The 22,356-nt window shown below is 49.9% G+C and overlaps 2 protein-coding genes across 9 annotated transcripts in view; both read right to left on the bottom strand.

Moving 5' to 3' along the window:
* Positions 1 to 1,260: 1,260 nt before the first annotated feature.
* On the bottom strand, positions 1,261 to 5,229 carry SMIM12 (small integral membrane protein 12). Of its 4 annotated transcripts, none has more exons than XM_047873449.1 (3): positions 5,098 to 5,202; positions 4,871 to 4,940; positions 1,261 to 2,195 (listed from the first exon to the last, which is right to left on the bottom strand). In XM_047873449.1, the coding sequence occupies exon 3, from the start codon at positions 2,188 to 2,190 to the stop codon at positions 1,912 to 1,914; it is 279 nt and encodes a 92-aa protein (XP_047729405.1). In that variant the 5' UTR covers positions 2,191 to 2,195; positions 4,871 to 4,940; positions 5,098 to 5,202; the 3' UTR covers positions 1,261 to 1,911. The 4 variants fall into 4 exon arrangements, with proteins under 4 accessions (XP_047729405.1, XP_047729406.1, XP_047729404.1 ...); XM_047873450.1 differs by having other exon boundaries at positions 4,879 to 4,940; XM_047873448.1 differs by lacking the exon at positions 4,871 to 4,940 and having other exon boundaries at positions 5,098 to 5,229.
* A 4,838-nt stretch (positions 5,230 to 10,067) lies between these two features.
* Positions 10,068 to 22,356, bottom strand: part of DLGAP3 (DLG associated protein 3) — a 61,953-nt gene continuing 49,664 nt past the window's right edge. For all 5 annotated transcript variants that reach the window (XM_047873662.1, XM_047873665.1, XM_047873666.1 and 2 more), the window contains 4 exons: positions 13,058 to 13,542; positions 12,022 to 12,113; positions 11,641 to 11,784; positions 10,068 to 10,925 (listed from right to left, as the gene is read on the bottom strand). In XM_047873662.1, coding sequence (XP_047729618.1) covers positions 10,707 to 10,925; positions 11,641 to 11,784; positions 12,022 to 12,113; positions 13,058 to 13,542 — 940 coding nt within the window. In that variant the 3' untranslated portion in view covers positions 10,068 to 10,706. The remainder of the gene's footprint in view (positions 10,926 to 11,640; positions 11,785 to 12,021; positions 12,114 to 13,057; positions 13,543 to 22,356) is intronic.

Raw genomic sequence — 22,356 nt, 5'->3', positions numbered from 1 at the left:
CCACCTCCACCCACCTGTTATACCAGCAGGCCTCAGATCCCAAGAGAAGAGAAGCAGGACAAACCCACCCCCACCCCCACCCCCATCACCTTGAAAGACAGTTCATTCTTCATCATATGCTCCTTACTTGCTTTTGCTCACTTAGGTTAAATGTCAGTTGACTTCATGGACAATAGGTTCTTACACCTCTTCCCACCCTCTGCTCTCACTGCCCTTCCAACAGCACTAGTGACATCTTAAGCGGCAGCATTTAGTATAAATTCCTGCAGCCATTTAAGAAAGACCTTTGGGGGGCGCCTGGGTGGCGCAGTCGGTTAAGTGTCCGACTTCAACCAGGTCACGATCTCGCGGTCCGTGAGTTCGAGCCCCGCGTCGGGCTCTGGGCTGATGGCTCAGAGCCTGGAGCCTGTTTCCGATTCTGTGTCTCCCTCTCTCTCTGCCCCTCCCCCGTTCATGCTCTGTCTCTCTCTGTCCCAAAAATAAATAAACGTTGAAAAAAAAAATTTTTTTTTAAGAAAGACCTTTGGTATTATGCATCAAGGTCCTCAAAACTGCACATCCATTTCACCCAAAATGCCATTTGTGGTTCCTGCCATTGACTCCAAAATGCAGGAAAAGCTTTATGAAAGATATTCATTGCAATATTTACACTAGTGAACCACCAGAAACAATCCAAATGTCCAGCAACTGGGAAATTACTGAAAACTATATTTTTCCCACTTGATGGGCAGTTGTGAAGCTATTAAAGTAGGATTGTGAAGACCATGTGATAAGATAGAAAAAATGATTATGATATGAGAAACTATGTAAAGAAAGAATATAAAATTAAGTGGACAATAATGTAAAAATCTTAAAAACCTATGCCAAGAATTAGTGAAAGGGAACAAAATGCTACCTTTGTAGTTGTACTAGAGCCCTAGTTGGGGTTGGGCATGGGGCTGACCCTTTTTAAATCTCTACCAAATGTTCTTTAATGTATATATATTATTTTTATAGGGAAAAATGTAGTTCTGTGTACAACTGGGAAATTTGATAGCAATTCTTAAGCTCCCTGGTCTACACTGAATTCACACTTTGAAATATCCTATAAGCCTCTTCCCATCATGATAAAAAGGCTGCTGGGAACCTGCACGTCCAGGACTCACTGCCTGGGCCCCGGAGCCCTTAGTTAAAGGCCAGTATTATCCACCCCTGAAGTGCCTGCACTTGCATAACTCCTAAGGAGACCCCAACACTATCTGGAAGATAGGATTCAATCAATATGGTTCTCAGATGCCACTTTAATCAAGTTTTGTACCATACAGTGATGGGGGGGGGGGGTGAAAAATCATGACTGTTTTCAAGCAAATTCACCTGTCCCAAGGCAAACTGCCTGGACTTCCAAGAACAGAAAAAGGCTTTCCTCCCCGAGGAGTCTCTTTCCTGACCTGATAGGATAGGATTTCAGGAAGAATGAGCACAGGAAGAGGGCAAACTAGTGAAAGAAGCCAGGTAGCTTTTTGAATTCTTCCCAGTGCACACAGGAACTAGGCCTGCAGGCATGCCTCCTAAGGCAGCCCCAACTCCAGCCCCTCCCCGCTGAGGCCGAAGAGCCTCCCCGCAGAAGCAGACGGCCGTCGTTTATAACACTTCTCCCAGCAGCACGCCCAGAAGCGCAGAAGCCTGCACACCACACAACGGATGCAACCTTCAGGCCAGAACCCCCAAGAGCCTTTCCTCTTCACTGGCCCCTCGGCTGCTCACGTGTCTGCCTGGCGACAGAACAGCAGCCAGTATGTGCAAGGCTGGGTGGTGCGGGAAGGGCCAGAAGAAGCAACAAAGCAAATGACATGTGGGTTCTGGGGCCGGGTAGACACGGTGGCAGGGCCACTCATGGCCCACAGAAGGACCCATGGGGCTCTGTGTCCTCCATTAGTTCTTCTCCGGGCGGTTTCTGTTCAGGACAGCTTTAGGGGCAAATTCCAGCTTGTCCTTAAGGCTCACCACCTGGGTGTGGTCCTTGCCTAGCAGTTCATCCAGCTTGCGGTCCTCCCGGCGCTCAGAGATGCTCTTCTCCTCCTCCGCGGGCTGGGGATCCTTTCCCCGGATGAACCATTCCAGGTGGTAACCCACGGCCCCGACCACAAAGGCCACAGGAAATGTGACATAGGGAGCATAGGTACGCACCACGGTCCAGAGCACAGGCCACATGACATCTGCAGAAGAGCACAAGGCCACATTAGGGAGAAACCAGCACCCCCTCTTCCCCGAATACGGACAACCCAACCCACTGGGGCTCTCCACTTCCCAGGAAGCAGGCACAATTTACTGAGCATCCACCCCAGGCAGAGTAATCCAAGAGGGTACCTTGCTTTAGGCGACAGTTCGGGCCCTGAAACAACCTAGGCAGTTTTCAAAGATATGATTGTTAGGGAAAGGGGGAAGAATCTCTTTTATGTACTATACTCTTTGACAATTACACAACCATGCATGGCAGTGTTCCCCACAAGGGAACCTCTGAGCTTACCTACCAAAGATTCAAGTCTGTTATTGACCCCAGGCCCTGCCTCCACAGTTTGCCAACATTACAGGAATGGACAAGAGCCTTTCTCCGCTCTATGCAGTTTCTCCATGAACACAGCCAGCCATAATTTTCCTACCATGTGTAGTCCCACTATGAGTCTCCTGGCTCCAAGATAATGAGAAGTAGTTTCTTTGCCTCACAAAAATAATAAGGAGCATATTTAAGTGGCCAAAACCCTAATCCATTACTCAACCATTCTGGATGTTATATAAATGATGATTTTTTCCTATTCTGACCTTGATTTCCCTAACAATGAGACATATTTATACTTTACAAAACTGCTGCCCAAACCTCTTTCAAAATACGTTCTCTTCGGGGCACCTGGGTAGCTCAGTTGGTTAAGCATCCAACTCTTGATCTCGGCTCAGGTCATGATCTCACAGTCAGGAGATCAAGCCCCACGTTGGGCTCCTTGCTGAGCGTGGAGCCTGCTTGGGATTCTCTCCCTCTCTCTGCCCCTCCACCCCCTCTCAAAAATAGATAGATAAATAACAATATACATTCTCTTCAACAAAGCCCATACCCTCATTTTGCATAATAAACTCCTAAAAATATCACCAACACTGAAAAACTAGGGCTTGAGTTTTTCTGTAAAAAAACAAAAAAAAACACTGTACAAGCCCATGGCAGAAAAAAAAAGGTGGAATGGCTCTGGAGCGTCCTGAAAGTAAGTAAATTAAGCTCTTACGTGCCAGTCCTTGGGCTAAGCAGTTTATATACAGTATTCCCTTTAATCGTCATGTCTACTCTAAGAAGTAGATGGCATTATCAGAGGGTTAACTAACTTGCCCAAAGTCTCAACTAAAAGATCATTCCATTTGCACTCTGTAGGTGTTTCTCCAACTTGGCTATCTCTGGTCTAAAGTGTACAACTGAAACCTCACCAAGGATAAAATGATTCTCTCTTTTTGGTTCCAATTCTCTTTGGAGAAATCCAGTGTTCTGTGCACTAAGACTATAATGGATCATCATCAAGGAAAAAACTGCAGCAGCCTCAAGGTTCCCCTCTGGGTCCTTTGTCTTAGCACCAGGCCCTATGCTGGACAAGTCACACACTAGTCATCACCTGATCTTTACAACACCTCTATGAGGCAGGAATTATCAGCCCAGATTTGTGTCTAAGGCCACAGTGGCTCAGGGACATTATGTTAACTTGTCCAGGATCACTAGAAGTGACACAGCCACAGCTTTTGAATCCAGGCCTCTCCGAACTTCAATGCTTGTGCTCTTTCTAGTGGTAAGAACACATTGCAGACAGGTGTATTGTTTCCTCCAAGTCCTGGACTTGGGGAGAGCTTCCTGCAATTTCTTCCCAACTACTTGGCATGTCACTATCTGGAAGAGCTTCCCTCTTGGACAAACTCTAAGATTACTCAGATTTGTGAAATCATAAGACTTAGAAGTTGTTAAAACTCCGATGAAGAACCTCAAACCTAATACTTCATTTTCTTTCCTTTTATGCAAATTCCCTATAAGTAAACACTTACTCTAAACAGCAATCCTCCATTCAAATCCCTCATTTGCCGTCAAACACAGCAAGCATGAGTCCACAATTCCTATCACTCCCCACATGCAGCAAAGGTCTCTCTGTCGTCCTGCCCACTCTAATCATTCCCCAACTAGTCAATTCATTCATTTATTCAACACTTAGAACCACTTTCTCTGTGACAGATGTTGGGCTGGCAGCCTACCCTACTTATCTGCATTTCTCAAAACACTTAAGCTCCAAGAGAGCAAGGACCATGTCTGTGTGCACCACCAACCCCCCCCCCCCCCCCCGCCTGGTATAATGCTCCCCAAAACAGTTTGTTGAATGAATGAATGACAGCTCAGACAACCCGCCAGTGTAAAATCACAGCAGTCACCCACCCCCTCGCCCTCAAAAGGCGGCAGGAATACAGCAGGCTACTTTTCTGATTCCAAGAAGCTAAATACTCTCCAAGTCATCCCTGGGGTATCAAAATGAAAGCAGCAAATACTGGAACGTATTCTTTCCGGCCCAACACAGAGAGAGCCTGAGAGCCCGGTAAAGGTCAAGTGGGTTCCCGGGAAGCCTGTCCTTGTACCGGCGCCCCGGAGACCCAATGAGACCCGAAGCCGCAGTTCCGAGATTTGAGAAATGTTAACAAGGGCAGATGAGATCTGACAGGGTGGAAGGACCGACCCTGACCGTCACTCGAGACCAGCCCAGAGATGGGAGCGCAACTGAGGTCCACGTCCAAGTATCTGCCCTTCTCCCTCCTCTGGGCTCCCAGGCCCTGCCCGTTATCCCACCACGCTGGTGGCCTTGTCGGCGTCCGTTCTCACCCACGTGCCTGAGGCCGAGAAGCCCTGGTCGCAAAGGGTCTGCTGGGAGCCCAGACTCAGCTTCCGAGCCCTGGGAAGAGAGGAGCTGTCAGGCCGGGGCGGGAGCAGACACTCGCGATCACCCTTCCCTAATTCAGAGGTCACTGCCTGGAGCCGTCCCCCCGGCAACGGGCGGCCCCGGCGGCCGCTCTGGGGGAGGGAACTGCCCGCCGGGACCGCGTGCTCACCTGCGCCGCAGCCCGCACTGCACCGTCCGGGCCCCGTCCTCCGCCCGCTCACTCGCCTGGAGCACCGACGTCTCCACTCCCAGCGGCCCGCAGGCCCTCGCCCCGGGATCCCGCCCACCGGCGCCTGCTCTCTCGGAGCGCGGCGATTGGCTGAGCTCCAGCCAGAGAACCAGAGGAAGCTAGGCGTCCTCAGCAGGCCCCGCTGCACAGAGAAGGGTACTGCGCCCCCTGGTGGTATGGAGGTTTCCCAGTGACGTTAGCACGTGCTTGTCGCGGGGAGAAAGTGGAAGGTCATCCATTCTTTATTCAACTGATGTTTATTAGGCGTCTTCTAAGACCTAGGTCTGGGCACACAAAAATTAAAGACAGATTCCTTGACTTCAAGATCCTCTTAGCAGAATATAGTCTAGAACTCTAAGAACGCTTCAGAGCTGGGCTAGCTTTCTAGCCATGTGACCTTGGGAACATTATTAATCAGCCTGCGCCTCCTTTCCAGCTTATGCATAAAGGTAATAACACCTATTTCACAGAAGGTTGGGAGGGTTTGATGAGATAATGCATGTAAAGTGCTGTGCCAGGCACAGAGCAACAGGGAAATAAATGGTACTATCGTTGGTATACAAAAAATTGAAATGCAGTAAAACCTAAGTCTTATCTGACCCCTCAGATACAAGTATTCACTCCCCCTGTATCCACTATGCCCTGTACAGACACGTATTTGATCACATACAGTTGACCTTCGAACCACAGGTTTGAAACTGTGTGGGTCCACTTATACACGGATTTTTTGCAATAAATACAGTACAGTACCATAAATATATTTTTCTTCCTTATGGTTTTCTTAATAACATTTTCTTTTCTCCAGCTTATTTTATTGTAGGCAGACAGTACATTATATATATATATATATATATATATATATATATATAATATACAAGATATGTGTTAACGGTTATCTGTAAAGCTTGTGGTGAAAAGTAGGCTATTGGTAGTTCAGTTTTGGGCGAATCAAAAGTTACACATGGATTTTCGACTGTTCAGGAGGTGGGTACCCCTAATGCCCTCATTGTTCAGGGGTCAACTGTGTAGAGAAAAACACCAAAGCTCAAGTTCCGTAACCCCCCACTAGCCCCTCTGACATCTGTTCCACGAGTCTCAGCCAAGCATGTTTATCTGTAGGACGCAGGCTAAACTCATATTCCTCCATGCAGACCAAACAGTTCACACCTCTGTGCCTTCTTTTACTATGCTTTTTCATCTACCTGGAGTGCCCCTCCCACCTTTCTTTACCAAAGTAGCTCTGGCTCATTTTTCCAGCTTCAGGGACACCTCCAAACAGGAAGCCTCCTAGATTGCTTAGGGCATCACTTAGCTGCCCTTCCTCTATGATCTCAAAGAAGTCAGTGCTGGAGTGCCTGAGTGGTTCAGTCAGTTGAGTGTCCGACTCTTGATTTCAGCTCAGGTTGTAATCTCACGGTTCATGAGATAGAGCCCTGTGTCAGGCTCTGCACTAACAGCCTGGAGCCTGCTTGGGATTCTCTCTCTCCCTCTCTCTCTGCCTCTCCCACCCTCTCTGTCAAAATAAATAAATAAACTTTTTAAAAAAAGTGCTACGCTCTGGAAGTGGAGATAGAGAGAAAGGAACAGTATAAAGAAACACGTAAATGTGTAAGAAACCATTATTAGCAGAACTTGTTCCTCAAAAGAGAGGAGAAGGAAATAGAATTGCCTAGAATAATTAGCATTCAGTCAGCCAATCCACATGTTCTAGGCAGTGGGGATGCAAAATTGACTGTGACCACCCCTGTCCCAGGAGTTTTCTGAAGAGATTGCCCGGCCCTGGAAGCAGAGGGGTCTGTGAACTGCCAAGGGAGTGACAACAGAAGCATGCACAAGTAGCCCAGAGGAGGAGCCCAGGAAGAATCAGAGAGTGCTCACCAGAGGCACCTACCCTTGAGCTGAGTCTTAAGGGATGGCTGGTAGTTCCGTCAAGCAGAACTGAGTGGAGCTCTAGCGTACAGACTTAGGAATCAAATGTGGGTTCAAATTCTGGCCCTGCTGCCTGCTAATCTCAGAAAAGCTGTTTACATCCTTTGTTTAAACACAGGCAATAAGTTCCCATCTCCTAGGGTGGTTCTGAGTATTATATCACCTTCTGTGTATAAAGTGCTTGGCACAGTGCTTGCCCCCCCCCCCCCCGCCCCGAGTGCTCAGTAAACGGTCACTGGTATGTTCAGTATTCCCCAAATTGCTTCCTTCTTCTGTAATGCCTGTGTCCACTGAAGGCTTTACTTATTCCCTAAGCCAAAAACCTAAATGACACCTTCAAAATCTCTTCGTCTTTGCATTATTCCCCAAACCCAGCTTATGCTTTCTGGAATGTCTCTGAAGTTCTTCATCATCTCTTACCTGGACCACCTTAGCAACTCCCTGAGTGGTCTTCCTGCTTTCCATTGTTCCCCCCAGTCCATTTCCATTCTTAGCCAAAGGGTCTTTCAAAACCTTAAATAAAACCTTGAAATCTCCAGCTAAAACTCCCTCTCTTCTCATGGGTCCCTTCTGGCCTCTCTCTGAGCCTGTCACCTACTGCCAGTCTCTGCTCTTCCCATGACCCCACATACACTTACCCTACCATTCGTTTGCCCCAGCTGGTCCCTTTGCCTGAAATGAACGTCCTCCCTCTCTTCCTCTGCTGCAAAACTCTAACTTATCCTGCAAGACCCAGTTCAAAACGCCTCTCTTGCAGAAAGCTTTCCTAGAATCAACTGGCTGCTAGAGGCTCTATCCTCTGGTCTCCTCAGCCCCTCTGGGAGAGGCCTCCCTTTGTATGTACCTGTCTGTTTATATGCCTGGCTATGGCCAAACAGGGAGCAATTTAAGCAAAGGGGCTGGATCTAACCCTTCACTTGCCCGTGGAGCCCAGCACATCTCCCCAGGCCTCAACATCCAGGGACTCCCTGCCACATCAGCCCCACATGGGGAGATGTAGATGTCCTGTCTGTAGCAAGATGCCCATTACACTTGTTCAGGGCTGTCCTGTTCCTCTATGCCAGTCCCATATACCTCATGGTCCTGGAAAACCCAGCCCAGTTTCTGGGAAAAGACATAGACCCATAAAGAGCTGTATAGTGCAGATGGTAAAACTCAGACGAAGCCACTTCTCAGCTTTGTGATTTGGGGTAAGTTTAAATTCTGAAAGCCTGTTTTCTCAGCTGTAAATGATGGTAACAATATCCACTCCAGAGGATTGCTCTGAGTATCATCCAGTTCAAACCCAATTTTAGAGATGAGAAAACTCCATCTCAGAGAAGTAAAGTGACCCAGCCAAAGGCTCACTTGGCAAGTCCAGGGGAAATAGACAAATGGGCATTTCTAGTTGAAACTTTTGGACAGTCATCCAACCTAAATGTTCTCAAACCTGGCTGCCCATCAAAATCACCTGGCACACTTGTTAAAGACTCATTTGGGGGCAGAGAGTCTATTCACAGTCTTGGACCGGGCCCAGGAATCTGTTTGGGATCAGCTCCAAGCTGACTCACTTTGGGGAATTTGGAACATATAGGGTTCCTCTCTACCTTCCAGTGGCCTCATCTAGGCGTGTGTGTGTGTGTACGACCTCATGCTTTTCAGGTGGTCTCCCACACCAGCCTGGAAAATAGCTGCTTCTGCCACTCTCCTATTCAAAACCCTTCCATGGCTCCCCGTGGCTCTCAGGACCCAGACCCACTCTCCTCAAGTTGACCCAAAAGCCCAGCATGGTCAAGCCTTTGCACTCTCAATGCTTTCCCTCCTCCTGGCCTTTGCACAGCTGTTATCAGACCTTGGAACATTCTTCCCGGCCCTGGCACTGCTCCAGTGGCTCTTTCCAGCATTCACCCTTATTCCGTAACTGCTTGTTTACTTATCTGTTTTTCCCATAAGACCGTTAGTGCCATAGGATAGCAACTACACTTGTTCAGGGCTATGTTCCAGGTGCTGGCCAGTGCCAACAGTGGTTCTTGATAAATACCTGCTAAATAAATGAATGAGAACTGGCTAGTCCAATGTGGCCCAAAAAGGCAGTCAGAGACTTGGATGGCTCTTCTTCCTGCCTCAGGGTGACACATCAACCCCAAGGACCAGAAGGGGTTGCCAGACAGGGTGGGAGCTGTCATCAAACCCTTTCTGGACTGGGAAAGCTGTAGAGCTAAAAGCTCACGGTTTGGCATTAGACAGACCTGGGTCCACCACTATGAGCCCTGCCTGTGACTTTGGACGGGTCACTGAACCTGTCTGGGATTTCAGCTCTCTCACCTGTCATAAGGATGAGCTCCATTCATGTAAATCGCTCTCCCCCTGCCTGACCCGGAGCAAACATCCCATAAACATTAGCCATCACTACCAGGTCTGGGTTTCTTCTTAGCTTCCCAGGAAAGTTCTGTTGCCCCCCCCCCCCGCACCCCCCCACCAAAGTGCCCACCCAGAGGAGGCATCAGAAAAATGTGACAACACTAAATTGAATAATGTTTCTGCTGCTGATCAGTAGTGAGTGGAACAGAGGGAACACCGGACCCTTCGGGGAAGGGAAACCAGTATCCATCCATGTCTAAGAATAACAGCAAACCCTGTTTATTGAGCGCAGGCCTGCCGGTGAACCAGGATTTGGACTCTGGGTTGCCCTGTTGGTGGAGGGAAGCCTGGGAGCATTGAGAGGCAGAGAAATGGACTAAACTAGGAGGAGTGAGGAGGAAACCCTCCCTTCTTCACTGCCCCCGGGCCCCTCCAGTAGGGCTCAGATCCTTCGCAGCCACCAGGGGGCCGAATCCCCTTTGCCCCAGCTGGCTCAGGCGACTGGGCTCTCCCCATATCAAAAGAGCGGCTACCGGCCTCCCCTCCCACCACCCGCTTCCCGACCACCCCCAGCTCCCATGCACGGGGCAGAGGTGGCTCCTTCTGGAGAGAGCAGCCGGCTCGAGTGCAGTTCTGCCGTTTTATTTTTCCTGGGATACTCAAGGGGATGTGGGAACAGCCACAGGTGTGGTGAGGGGAAGCCCCGTCTCCCCTCCCCAGCAGCTGGGAAAGGGGAGAGGCCCAGGCGCCCTGGTCCTGGGTTGGTCCAGCCACTGTGGTCCCTGGGCCCGGTGGGCTGAGGGCTGAGGGTGGAGCCCCTGGGAGGGTGGGGCAGGCTCCTAGGTGGGGTTCGGGATTCTTCATAAAAAGCCACGAAGCTTGATCCCCACGAAGCCCAGCCCCGCGGGGTGGGGGGAGGGGTGGGGGGGACGCAGAGCCCAGATGGGGGACCCGGCCCGGCCTGGCCCGTGGGGGGTAGTAATGGCAGAGATGGTGCCCGTGGGGAGGAGGTGGGGACGAAGCGTCGGACCAGGAGGGAGGGGAGTCCAGGTGGGGGCGCAGGGTGGAGAGGCACGGCCCCCAGCCCAGCCCGGGCGCCTTCGCGTGGGGTCAGGAAGGTAAAAAACCCACGAGAGTGTGACGGGCAGGAGGGGCCGGGGCGTGCGGTGCCGGCGGGGCGGGCGCACGGGGCGGCCCGCGTTCACAGTGACCTCGACGCTGGGTGTACAGTACGGGTAGAAAACCGCGGGCCCGGGCCCAGGCTGGGCGGGCCGGGCCGGTCACAGCCTGGTCTGGGCCTCGGGGATGTAGATCTCGATGCTGTCGGCGCTCTCGGTGGCCGAGCTGTGGCGGAAGGAGGCGGCGCGCTTGGCCGCCAGGAGCCGCTTGCGCGCTTCCTGCCGCTGCCGGTCCACCGAGTCCAGGGAGCGCTCCTTCACCGGCACGCCCCGGCCCCGCGAGGGCTTCTTTGGTATCGGCGGAGGGACCTTCTTCTCCTCCTGCCGGGAGAGGGGGCGGCGGCTCAGTCTGGAGGTCGGGGTCCCCCCACCCCCGATCCCGCCTCCCGTGGGACTGACACCAGGCTCCCGCGCGGGAGAACCGTCCGAAGCCGCCGCCACCACCGACGCCGGCCAAGAAGTCCCGGGGGTGCTTGCGGCAAGGTCAAAAGCCACTTTTCATTAAAAATTAGGAAACCGGGCGCCCCCTGGTGTCGCCGTTCGCGACTACTCGCATCAGAGCGCTCGTTCCTCCGAGACGGTGGGAAGTGGGCGATATCCCCCCAGTCGGGAGGAGTGCGGCTTCCCTGACTCGTGCAAGGAAATGGGGGTTCGCTACTAGACGTCTGGGCCTCATCACAGACAACCTCTAGTGAAGTGAGGGCTGACGGGCCCGCCAAGGTCCCCGCTGTGCCTAGGTCCAAGCTAAGGGCAGTCTGGAATTTCGCTCCTCTGCTTCTTCAAACTACAGCTGGTCCTAGGCGGCTGCAGCCACCTCGGGGCTCTGGCAGCTCAGGCAGTGATGAGCACAGGGCCAAGCAGATGGCAGTGACCAAGAGTGGGATCATATTGAAAGAAGATGGTCACCATCACCTGTCCAGGACTGCCTTTGCTCCCTGTGAATGTCCTCTGTTCCCCTGCCTCTCCCCACAACAGGTCTGTCTGGGGAAGGGCATTTTCCAGTCTGTCCTTTTGGCTTGAAGGGACTCTCCCCTACCTTAGGCTCCAGGAGTTTCCAGCTGTTGGCCTTAAGTTGCTGTAGCTCCAGGAACTTGAGGGTCACATCCTCGATAGAGAGCTGCAGGAGATCCCAAAAACCCGCCAGGTCCTGGAAGGTGGGCACGGGGAACGCAGTGGGGTCCTTTAGTGGAGAGAGACAGAGGAGAGGCAGCCAGTCAGGAAGATCTGTGCCCCAGCCAGGACCAGAGAAAGCCCCATCCACCCTCACTGTCAGGAAGTTCAACCTGGGACAGTGGGGTGGGGGGATGAGAGACAGGGAGACAAGAGCGAGCCCAGGCCTCTCCCTGTTGGGCACAAACACCTGGTCTCACCTCCAGGCATACGCACACCTAGTAGGCTCTAGCCCATGGGCACTCACCATGCTTTGCTGACACAGCCGGAAGAACTGCTGAACTTTCTGGGACAGGAGAAGTTGTGTACTGCCCACTGCACTGCGGATCTTCTCCAGGACTGGAGAGCAGAAGGAGATTCAGGGAAGGGCCGGATGACTCTCCTTTCCCAGCCTCCAAGATGTCTGCCCTGAATGACTCAACCTTCCCGTATCTGGCACTCTCTGTCTGTCTGTCTCCTCCAGTCCCCTCCCCATCCCATCCTCAAGTTCCTAACAAACAGCTCCTACCCCATTTCACCAGGCCAGCTGTATCCTCAGACACCAGTGTTTCTTCCTTCATACAACCTCCATTTCGTAAGCACCTATGCTCCTGTGTCTCTCTTCCCTCCCATGTCATGGAACAGACGGAAGCCAGCCCCAACTTGGCCCTTTAGGCTTAGCCAGGCACTAGCTCGATGACCACCATTGGTCGAATTTTGTCACTCATCAGTATAGGACTCCTTGGCTCATTAAGAATTATGGAAATTTTCATATGCCTGACTCTTGTCTTCTTAGTCACTATTCCATAAATGTAGGGATTCTGACGTATGACTGTCTCCCCTCAGATGGATTTGCAGAGAAGGGCCATGGCCTCCCTCAGTACAGGGCTGTGTCTCCTTCACCTAGGCCTCAGACAGTGATCTAACATCATGCACTGCCTTGCCCTCTGCCTTGAAGTATGGTCCCACTCGCTAGATCAGACCTGGACTCCCACACCAGCTCAGATGAGAACAGAGTCCCCTTGATCCCCATGGACTGGGTGACTTGGACTGGCAGCCATCTCCTAAGAGGCCCAGCTCCTTCATCTGGTCACTTTCCCTGTCCGACCTTGACCTCAGCCTCTGAAGCTGCTCCCCACTTCCTTCCAAGAGCTCCCAGCATGCCATGCTGCCAAGGGGAGACGTATGGAGGTCAAAGTCCTCACAGAGGCACACTCAAGCCCAACCAGAGGGCCCCCCTGTTCCACGGCTCTCCGCCCACCCCCAGTGGTGATCTCTTCGCGCACACAGGGTCCCCCACTCACTCTCCTCCGGCAGCTCATAGTCCTCCGCCTCGCGCTCCATCTGCTGGCACCAGTGCTCCAGCTTCTCCACCTCCGCCCTCAGCATCTTGATGAACCACTCGCCATCCCGAGGGCAGGGGGACGTGCGGCCTGAGTCGGGGAGGCTACGTGAGCCGCGCTCCATCCAGGAGTCCCGACGGCTGGACCCGGGGCCAGGGGTGGGGGCAGGGGCAGGGCCTGGCGACCCATCGGTGGCCGGCGGCTCGTACGGCAGTGGGTAGCCCTCGCGGTAGGCCCACTGGCCCTGTGTGTGGACCGTGCGGAAGACTGAGTAGGTGGGGGCCCGGGGCCCTGGCTGGGGCTCAGAAGCGTGCCTCTGGAAGGAACGTCCGAACTGCAGGGCCTTGTCTTCTGTGGCCACTGTGGCCAGGCCAGCCAGGCCCTCCAGCTCCAGGTCTGCCTGCACACCCGCCGTCACACTGTTGGAGCGCTTGAACCTTGCCCGCCTGGTGAGAGAGGTGTCTGTCATCCCTGCCCCTTCCTGCTCTCATCGCCATCCTCACCCCCACCCCAGGCCCAAAGGAAAAGGAAGAAGAAAAGAAACCTACAATGTGATGGACACTAATCCACGACCTTGAACTATACCAGCCCTTGCAGGTGGGTACAGAATTCCTGTTGCACTGCCTCTGGACAGGGGTGGTATTCAGAATATTTAACAATCTGTACTCGGTGGGCAGAAAAGATGCTGGCATACAGCAATCAGGATGGACGCACCCAAAGTGCTCAGAGCACAGCCTTGCAGAAGCAAGGGGCAAAGCAGTAGGGCGAGAGAGGGACCAGGGTGGTGGCTCTTTACCAATGAACACAGAAACATTTCAGCATTTGGACAAACAGCATGCCTTTGCTAGTTTACAACAACTGCCTGGGTTTGTCTTCAGCCCTTCAGAAACGAGTAAACTAAGGCCCAGAGAGGCCATTGGTCACCCAGCTACGAAACAGCTGAGCCAGGATTTGGACCCACGGCTGCTGGCTCCACAGCCCAAGCATCTCCCAGCACACCAGCTGCTGGAACATCAGGAAGAACTGCCTTGGAGCGGCCGGAGGGTGGGGGGAGCCTGCAACTGAAAGGACTTCTCTAGGGAGCCCCACAGCTCAGCCCAGAGCCTGGCCAGACACAGTCAGCCAGTGCCAGTGGAGTTGAATTAAGTTGTTGGCAGGAATGACATAGGGCCTGGAAATTTCTTGTCTTTGAGTTAATATGCAAATCCTCTGCAAAACAGAAAGTCAGTGGGCTTTCTTCTGTTTCACCCCCTCCTCAGTTCAGAGTTCTTTCCTATGAAGAAGTCAGTAGCCTCTGAAGTGCATGGAGCTGGGGTCAGACAATGCTTGAAGAAGTGGGAGTCAGGAGATGTGGGGGTGGTGGGGAGGGGTGAACAGAAGTTTGACGTCTGGAAGTTGCCAGACCAAAAAAGAAAGACCCATATGTCCTAAGCTACCTCCACCCCATTACGGTCTAAAGAGAGGGGAACTTGGGGGGCCAGCTCTAGGGACCCCTCAAGCTTCCCAGGAGTCTCCTCCAACCCCCACAACTTCAGCCTTCCTCTTGCTGCCCAGGCCTCCTCTCCCTGCCTGTCTTGCCTGCCTGCTTCCCTCCAGCTGGCGGGCTGCCTGCTGGGAGCCTGTTGCCATAGAAACCAGGCCCAGAAGGATGCTGCAGGACCCAGGAAAGAGAGATGCACTCATGTGCAGTCTCCAACAAGCCCTATGTCCCAACCCCCACCCAGAGAGACAGAGAAAGCAAGAACATATCCGCACTGCCTCCCACATGATCTTTACCCTGGCATCTGCTCTGTCCTGCCCTGGTCAAGATTTCTATCAGCCTCTGCCTTGATGTTGGACCAGACTCCTTTTAAGACACTTCCGTCTCCACTCAGCACAGCACCAAAGAGAAGCACTAGATGAGGAATCCGATCTGAGTTCTAACGCTGGCTTTGTTGCTGTGTGCCTTTGGGGAGTTACTCCCCTCCGTCTAGTGTGTAAAATATATCATACAATATATATAATTATACATAAGCATACATGCACACATACATCCTATATAAAATGACAGGAATGGACCAAAAATCACTAAGGTACTTCCTCTCTCAAAAATTATACCTTGCATATTTTCAGATCAGGGGCCCAACATTCCCTCACCATTGAGGGAATGTTCCCTCCCTCCAATCCACTCAGGATTGGAGCAGTCTTCCTAAAGCTGATCTCTGCCCAGCTCATTCCCATGCCCCAAACTCTTCCATAGCTCCCCACTGCCAACAACATAAAGTTCAGGTTTCCTCTGCTGGCATTTCCCCAATGCTAGCATCTAGTCTGGAAGCAGTCCTCTTCTCTAACCTCACCGCCCCCTGCATTCTCCTTATTCCCCAAGTCGATTACACTGGCCCTGACTCTAAGCCTTTCTGAAACGGTCTTCCTCCTCCTCCTCCTCCATTCCTCCCTGTCCATTCCCTACTCAAGTCATGTCTTCCTCTGTGAGCCTCCTGATTGCCCCCAAGACCATCCTCAGCACTGCATCTCCCTCAGCAGCCTTCTTGCATTTGGAGACAGCCCCCCCACCCCCCACCCCCAGTTCAGTTAAATTGTTCTCGGTTTCAGGTGAGAGTCTTGTGTGTCTAACTGAACTGTTGGGATGCACTTTCAAAATATCCATCTTGAATATTTCTGTGCCTCTGAGCTCCCATTAACCTTTGGCTCCGTCAGAGCTCCAGCTGTTGCAAACCACACAGGTAAAGGTGGGGCTTGCCCCAGTAAAAGACATTATTGAAGACCTGCCTTCCCTGTTTGCCTCCCTGGTACCCTCATGGAACGTGGCTCTGTCCTTCAGCACCACTGGTGTGCTGCCTTTCACCTCTGAGGGGATCCTGAGAAGATTACATTCTGTCTTGATGGAAACAGGCCACATGGGCTGGAACAGAAGCTTGCATAAGTGCCCCAGGCTGCCTCAATGAAGCCTCTTCACCATGTCTACCTCAAGGAAGACCAAAAAAGTTAGAGCTTATGGGAATACTAGAAGCACACTCTTTACCAATACTCCCAGCAGGGGGTCAGAAAGTGGCAGAGTTTCAGCAGGAGTCAGTCAACCTTGTGCAAGTGGTATTTTTCTTTAATTTTTAAAAATATTTGTTTATTTTTGAGAGAGAGACAGAGACAGAGCACAAGCAAAGGAGGGGCAGAGAGAGGGAGACACAGAATCGGAAGCAGGCTCCAGGCTCTGAGCTTTCAGCACACAGCCCGACGCAGGGCTCAAAACCATGAACTGTCAGATCATGACCTGAGCCGAATTTGGTTGCCCAACCGACTAAGCCACCCAGGCACCCCGTGCAAGTAGTATTTAAAAGCAGCAGTGTAAAGCACCTGGCTGGCTCAGTCAGTGGAGCGTGCGGCTCTTGATCTGGGGGTTGTTAGGTTCAAGCCCCATGTGGGGTGTAGAGATGACTTAAGAATAAAATCTTTTAGGGGCGCCTGGGTGGCTGTCGGTTAAGCGTCCAGCTTCAGTTCAGGTCATGGTCTCACGGTTCATGAGTTCGAGCCCCCCCACCGGGCTTTCTGCTGACAGCTCAGAGCCTGGAGCCTGCTTCGGATTCTGTGTCTCCCTCTCTCTGCCCCTCCCCAACTCACTCTCTGTCTCTCTCTCTCAAAAAAAAATGAATAAACATTTAAAAAAAGAAAAGAATAAAATATTTTTTAAAATTAAAAATAAAAATAGAGAATAAAACCAGCAGTGTGGGACATGATCACCTAAGAAAAGAGCAATGGAACAGAGATGCAAAGCCCTGGGGAACATGGACATTTCATGAGTGGATGGAGACAATGTAGCCCCAGAGGCATCTAAGCCACAGAGGAAGAGGAAGAAAACCAGGGGAGAGTCACCTAAAGGCAGAGAGAAGACAGAAGGGTCTCAAGAAGGAATGAGCAATTGACATGGAAAATACAGCCAGTTGAGAATTAAAGGTGTCTACTGATTTGGCAATATGGAAGCCTCGGGAGACCAGGGCAAGAGCCAGTTTGGTGGAGCATGGAGGCTGAGGCAGATGGCAGGAGGTTGTCAGGAGGTGGAGAAAACTAGCCAAGGCAATTCTTTCAAAAAGGTTAGTTGAGAAACGAGGAAGAGAGAAAACAGTATACCTTTAAGGGAGCGATATTTTGGCTATTTGTCAATTGTATCTCAATAAAGCCGGGGGGAGGGGAAGAGAGGGATATTTTGTCTAGAATGGTTCTCCCATGCCATATCTTGACAGGAGAGAACCTACAGGGGAAGCAGCATAATGGTCAAAGAGGTCCACGTCCTAGCTCCTGGAACCTCTGAATAGGTTACCTTCCGTGGCAAAAGGGACTTTGCAGATATGGTTATATTAAGTATCTTGAGATGAGGAGAAAAGTCTGGATTATCCTGGTGTGTCCAATTTAATCACAAAGGTCCTTATAAGTGAAAGAGGGAGACTGGAAAGTCAGAACCAAAGGAGATGGGATGACAGGATCAAGGCTGGAGTGATGTAATGTGGGGACTCAACCTGCCATTGTGGCTCTGAAGACAGAAGTGGGCTACAAGGCAAGGAATGTTGACAACCTCTATAAACCAGGAAAAAGTGACACAATGGATTCTTCCCAGAGCCTCCAGGAGTCCTGCCAATACCTTGATTTTAGCCCAGTGAAACACAGTTCAGACTTCTGACCCCTAGAAAAGTAATATAATAAAAATGTATTGGGGCACCTGGGTGGCTCAGTTGGTTAACTGTCCAACTCTTGATTTTGGCTCAGGTCATGATCTCACCATTCATGAGTCTGAGCCCTACATTGGGCTCTGCCAACGCTTCTCCCAAGCGAGAAGCCTGCTTGGGATTCTCTGCCACCCTCTCTCTCTGCCCCTCCCTCCTACTCACATGCATGTTCTCTAAATAAATAAATAAGTAAATAAGTAAATAAATAAATAAATACTTTAAAAAAAGTTTAAATGTATTCTTCAATGCTGCTAAATCTGTGATAATTGATTATAGCAGCAATAGGAAACTAACACAACCTGTAAAGAAAAACTGATTGGAGAGGAAAGAGGCAGTAGTCAAAGGACCAAACATAAGGGCAATAAATAATAACTAACATGCTTTGAGCACTTAGTGTGTGCTAGACTTAGCATTTTGCATAAAAACATGCTAAGTCCTCAAAAACAGTCCCACGATAAGAGTGTCAGTATCATCCCTACTTACAGATGAGAATACTGAGGCTTAAAGAGAACAAGTGGCCTCTTAAGATTAGACCATTATCGGGGCACCTGTGTGGCCCCGTCAGTTGAGTGCCCAACTTTGGCTCAGGTCATGATCTCACAGTTTGTGAGTTCAAGCCCTGCGTTGGGCTCTGTGCTGACAGCTCAGAACCTGGAACCTGCTTCAGATTCTGTGTCTCCCTCTCTCTCTCTGCCCCTTCTCCCACTCATGCTCTGTCTCCATCTCTCTCTAAAAAATAAATAAACATAAAAAAAATTGGGGGGAGGAGGGTGCCTGGGTGGCTCAGTCAGTGAAGCATCTGACTTCAGCTTAGGTCATGATCTCACGGTTCATGGGTTCGAGCCCCGCATCAGGCTCTGTGCTGACAGCTCAGAGCCTGGAGCCTGTTTCAGATTCTCTCTCTCTCTCTCTCTCTCTCTCTCTCTCTCTCTCTCTCTCTCTCAAATAAATGAACACTAAAAAAATTAAAAAAAATTTTTCCCATAAACATATGGCCAACTAATCTTTGACAAAGCAGGAAAGAATATCCAATGGAATAAAGACAGTCTCTTCAGCAAGTGGTGCCGGGAAAACTGGACAGCGGCATGCAGAAAAATGAACCTGGACCACTTTCTTACACCATACACAAAAATAAACTCAAAATGGAGTTAAGACCTAAATGTAAGACAGGAAGCCATCAAAATCCTCAAGGAGAAAGCAGGCAAAAACCTCTTTGACCTTGGCCACAGCAACTTCTTACTCAACATGTCTCCAGAGGCAAGGGAAACAAAAGCAAAAATGAACTATTGGGACCTCATCAAAATAAAAAGCTTCTGCACAGCAAAGGAAACAATCAGCAAAACTAAAAGGCAACCAACAGAATGGGAGAAGATATTTACAAATGACATATCAGATAAAGGGTTAGTATACAAAATCTACAAAGAACTTATCAAACTCAACACCCAAAAAACAAATAATCTAGTGAAGAGATGGGCAAAAGACATGAATAGACACTTCTCCAAAGAAGACATCCAGATGGCCAACCAACACATGAAAAAATGCTCCAAATCACTCATCATTAGGGAAATACAAATCAAAACCACAATGAGATACCACCTCACGCCTGTCAGAAAGGCTAACATTAACAACTCAGGCAACAACAGATGTTGGCGAGGATGTGGAGAAAGAGGATCTCTTTTGCACTTCTGGTGGGAATGCAAGCTGTTGTAGGCACTCTAGAAAACAGTATGGAGGTTCTCAAAAAATTAAAAATAGAACTACCCTACAATTGCTCTACTAGGTATTTATCTAAGGGATACAGCTATGCTGTTTCGAAGGGGCACATGCACTCCAATGTTTCCAGCAGTGCTATTGACAATAGCCAAAGTATGAAAAGAGCCCAAATGTCCATTGATGGATGAATATATACCAAGAAGATGTGGTGTGTATATATATATATATATATATATATATATATATATATATATATAATGGAATATTACTCAGCAGTCAAAAAGAATGAACTCTTCCCATTTGCCACTACCTGGATGGAACTGGAGGGTATTATGCTAAGCGAAATTAGTCAGTCAGAGAAAGACAAATATCCTATGACTTCACTCATATGAGGACTTTAAGACATAAAGCAGATGAACACAAGGGAAGGGAAGCAAAAATATAACAACAGGGAGGGAGAAAAACAGAAGAGACTCTTAAATATGGAGAACAAACAGAGGTTACTGGAGGAGCTGTGGGAGGGGGGATGGGCTAAATGAGTAAGAGGCATTAAGGAATCTACTCCTGAAATCATTGTTGCACTATATGCTAACTAACTTGAATGTAAATTAAAAAATAAATAAAAATTCAAAAAAAAATTTTTAAAGATCAAAAACAATTTTTAGTACAGTCTGGTCGTGGAGACCAGCTCTTACAGCAGTACACTCCATTGCCTCCCCAGGATTGTGGGAGAGGGGCAGCTTTAATCAGGAAGAGGAGTGCCCTAACCTCAGGCAGGACTGATGGCAGAGGAGGGGAGGGATGCAAATAGGTGGGGGTCGGTCCAGAAGTGGAGAGAGGTCCCACAAATGACCCCAATCGTTACAATGAAGTGAGTGGGCTGGATATTTGGGGGTGGGGGGGTCGGGGGAAGAAATGTGAATGAGCAGCTTTAGGGGGACGCGGCCCAGCAAAGTGGTTAAGCGCATGCTCCCTGGAGCCAGACTGCCTGGATCCAAAACTCAGCTCTACAGCTTGTGCCTCAGTTTCCTTGTCTATCAATGAGAATGATCACAGGATTCTCGTGAGATAATATATGTAAAGAACTTAGAACAGCACCTGGCCTACCCATTGTAAGTGTTAGCTATTGTATGGAGGCAGGGAGGTTTATAGCTCTCACTGAAAAGAAAGGGAGCTAGACAAATACAATAGTGGGAATGTAGCACTGAGAACCCAGTGAGGGATTGTAGTTATTAATTATTGTGATTGCTGCTGATCACTTCCATCTGTTCTCACAGGGCATTCTGAATAAAACCTCTTTTGTACTCCAAAGCACATTGTATTATAGTTAGTTATTTGCATTTCTGTCTCCCTTATAAATAGAGCCATTCCTCACATAAACGTTGGCTGAGTGGTTGGTTGGTTGGTGGATGGGTGGGTGGGTGGGTCGGCTGGTTGGAAGGAAGGATGGTAGAGACCACTAATCATCCCCCAATATCCATCCTCCCTTTCTTCCTTAGTAATAGAATACCACAGTTTTAAGCTGGACACATGGCCACTTTGAATAACGATTCTCTTACCAGTCTCCCTTGCAGCTAGGGATAGCCATATAGCTAAGGTCTAGCTCACAGGATATAAGCAGAAGGGGTATGTGCAACTCCCAGGAAATGTTCTTAAAAGGAAAATGTACCCTTCTTTGTTCCTTCCTCCTCCCTGCTGACTGGAATGCAGATGTGATGGCTGGACTCAAGCAGCCATCTGGGAATATGAGATGGAAGCCAAGTGCTAAGGATGGAGAAGTAATGAGATAGAAGAAGCCTGGGTCCTGACACTGCACAGCACCTACCAGCTCTCAACCTAATCTCTCTAGACTTCTTGTATGCAAGAGGGAAATAAACTTCTGTCATACTGGGGGTTTTCTGGAACTTACAGCCAAACCTAATCCTAACTCTAACAGATGAATTTTCAGTCCAGGGCTTATGTCCCTACTTAATTCTGTTCTTGGCAGTATTTGCTGTGGTCTCACCAATAGCTGTAAACACAGGATATAAACTGGCTTCAGTTGTGAATCATCACTACTTCTTAACAATGCCTGTCACAATATTTTCTCCCCAAGCTTTTTTTTTTTAATTTTTTTTTACACTTTATTTATTTTTGAGAGAGAGAGACAGAGCACAAGTGGGGGAAGGGCAGAGAGAGAGAGAGAGAGAGAGAGAGAGAGAGAGAATCTGAAGCAGGCTCCAGGCTCTGAGCTGTCAGCACAGAGCCTGATGCGGGGCTCGAACCCACAAACCGCAAGGTCATGACCTGAGCCAAAGTCGGACAATTAACTAACTGAGCCACCCAGGCGCCCCATCTCCCCAAGCTTCTTAACAAGGCTGAGGAAGCCTCCCCCCTCGAGCTCTTTGGGGTGACAATGATCACATTCCTGAGGATTCTGGAAGTTGTTACATGGTTACTTCAGGGAGACATTTCTACTGTGATTCTCTAAGGGATAACACAAAGCGCTCTGGGAAGAAACTGGTTTATCCCAAGAGACACAGCGTCCAAGGAATGCTCAGCATTCAGGAGTTGTCAAGAGGTTTTGCCAGGAGTATTTGGCAGCAGGCTGGCGGGGGTGTAAGGAGGGAACTGGGCAGGGAGGGGGAAGGGCAGTGACATTTCAGCAAGGTACACCTATTGTACTGGCTCCCTCTCTGAGAAAGCAGCTAAAGGCTTATATATATCATCAATCAGGGGCCTTGAGTCCACCACCCCAGCCTGGGGACTAAGACAGTAACAGGTGGGGCCAGGGTAGGAGATTTAAGAAGAGCAGTGGCCGCATCCACATCCAGGGCTTGTGGTCAATCAGCA

This window comes from Prionailurus viverrinus, chromosome C1 (assembly GCF_022837055.1).
Source record: "Prionailurus viverrinus isolate Anna chromosome C1, UM_Priviv_1.0, whole genome shotgun sequence".
Lineage (NCBI taxonomy): Eukaryota > Metazoa > Chordata > Mammalia > Carnivora > Felidae > Prionailurus > Prionailurus viverrinus.
Note: the sequence above shows the minus strand (reverse complement) of the source record. Positions and strands in the feature narration are given on the sequence as shown.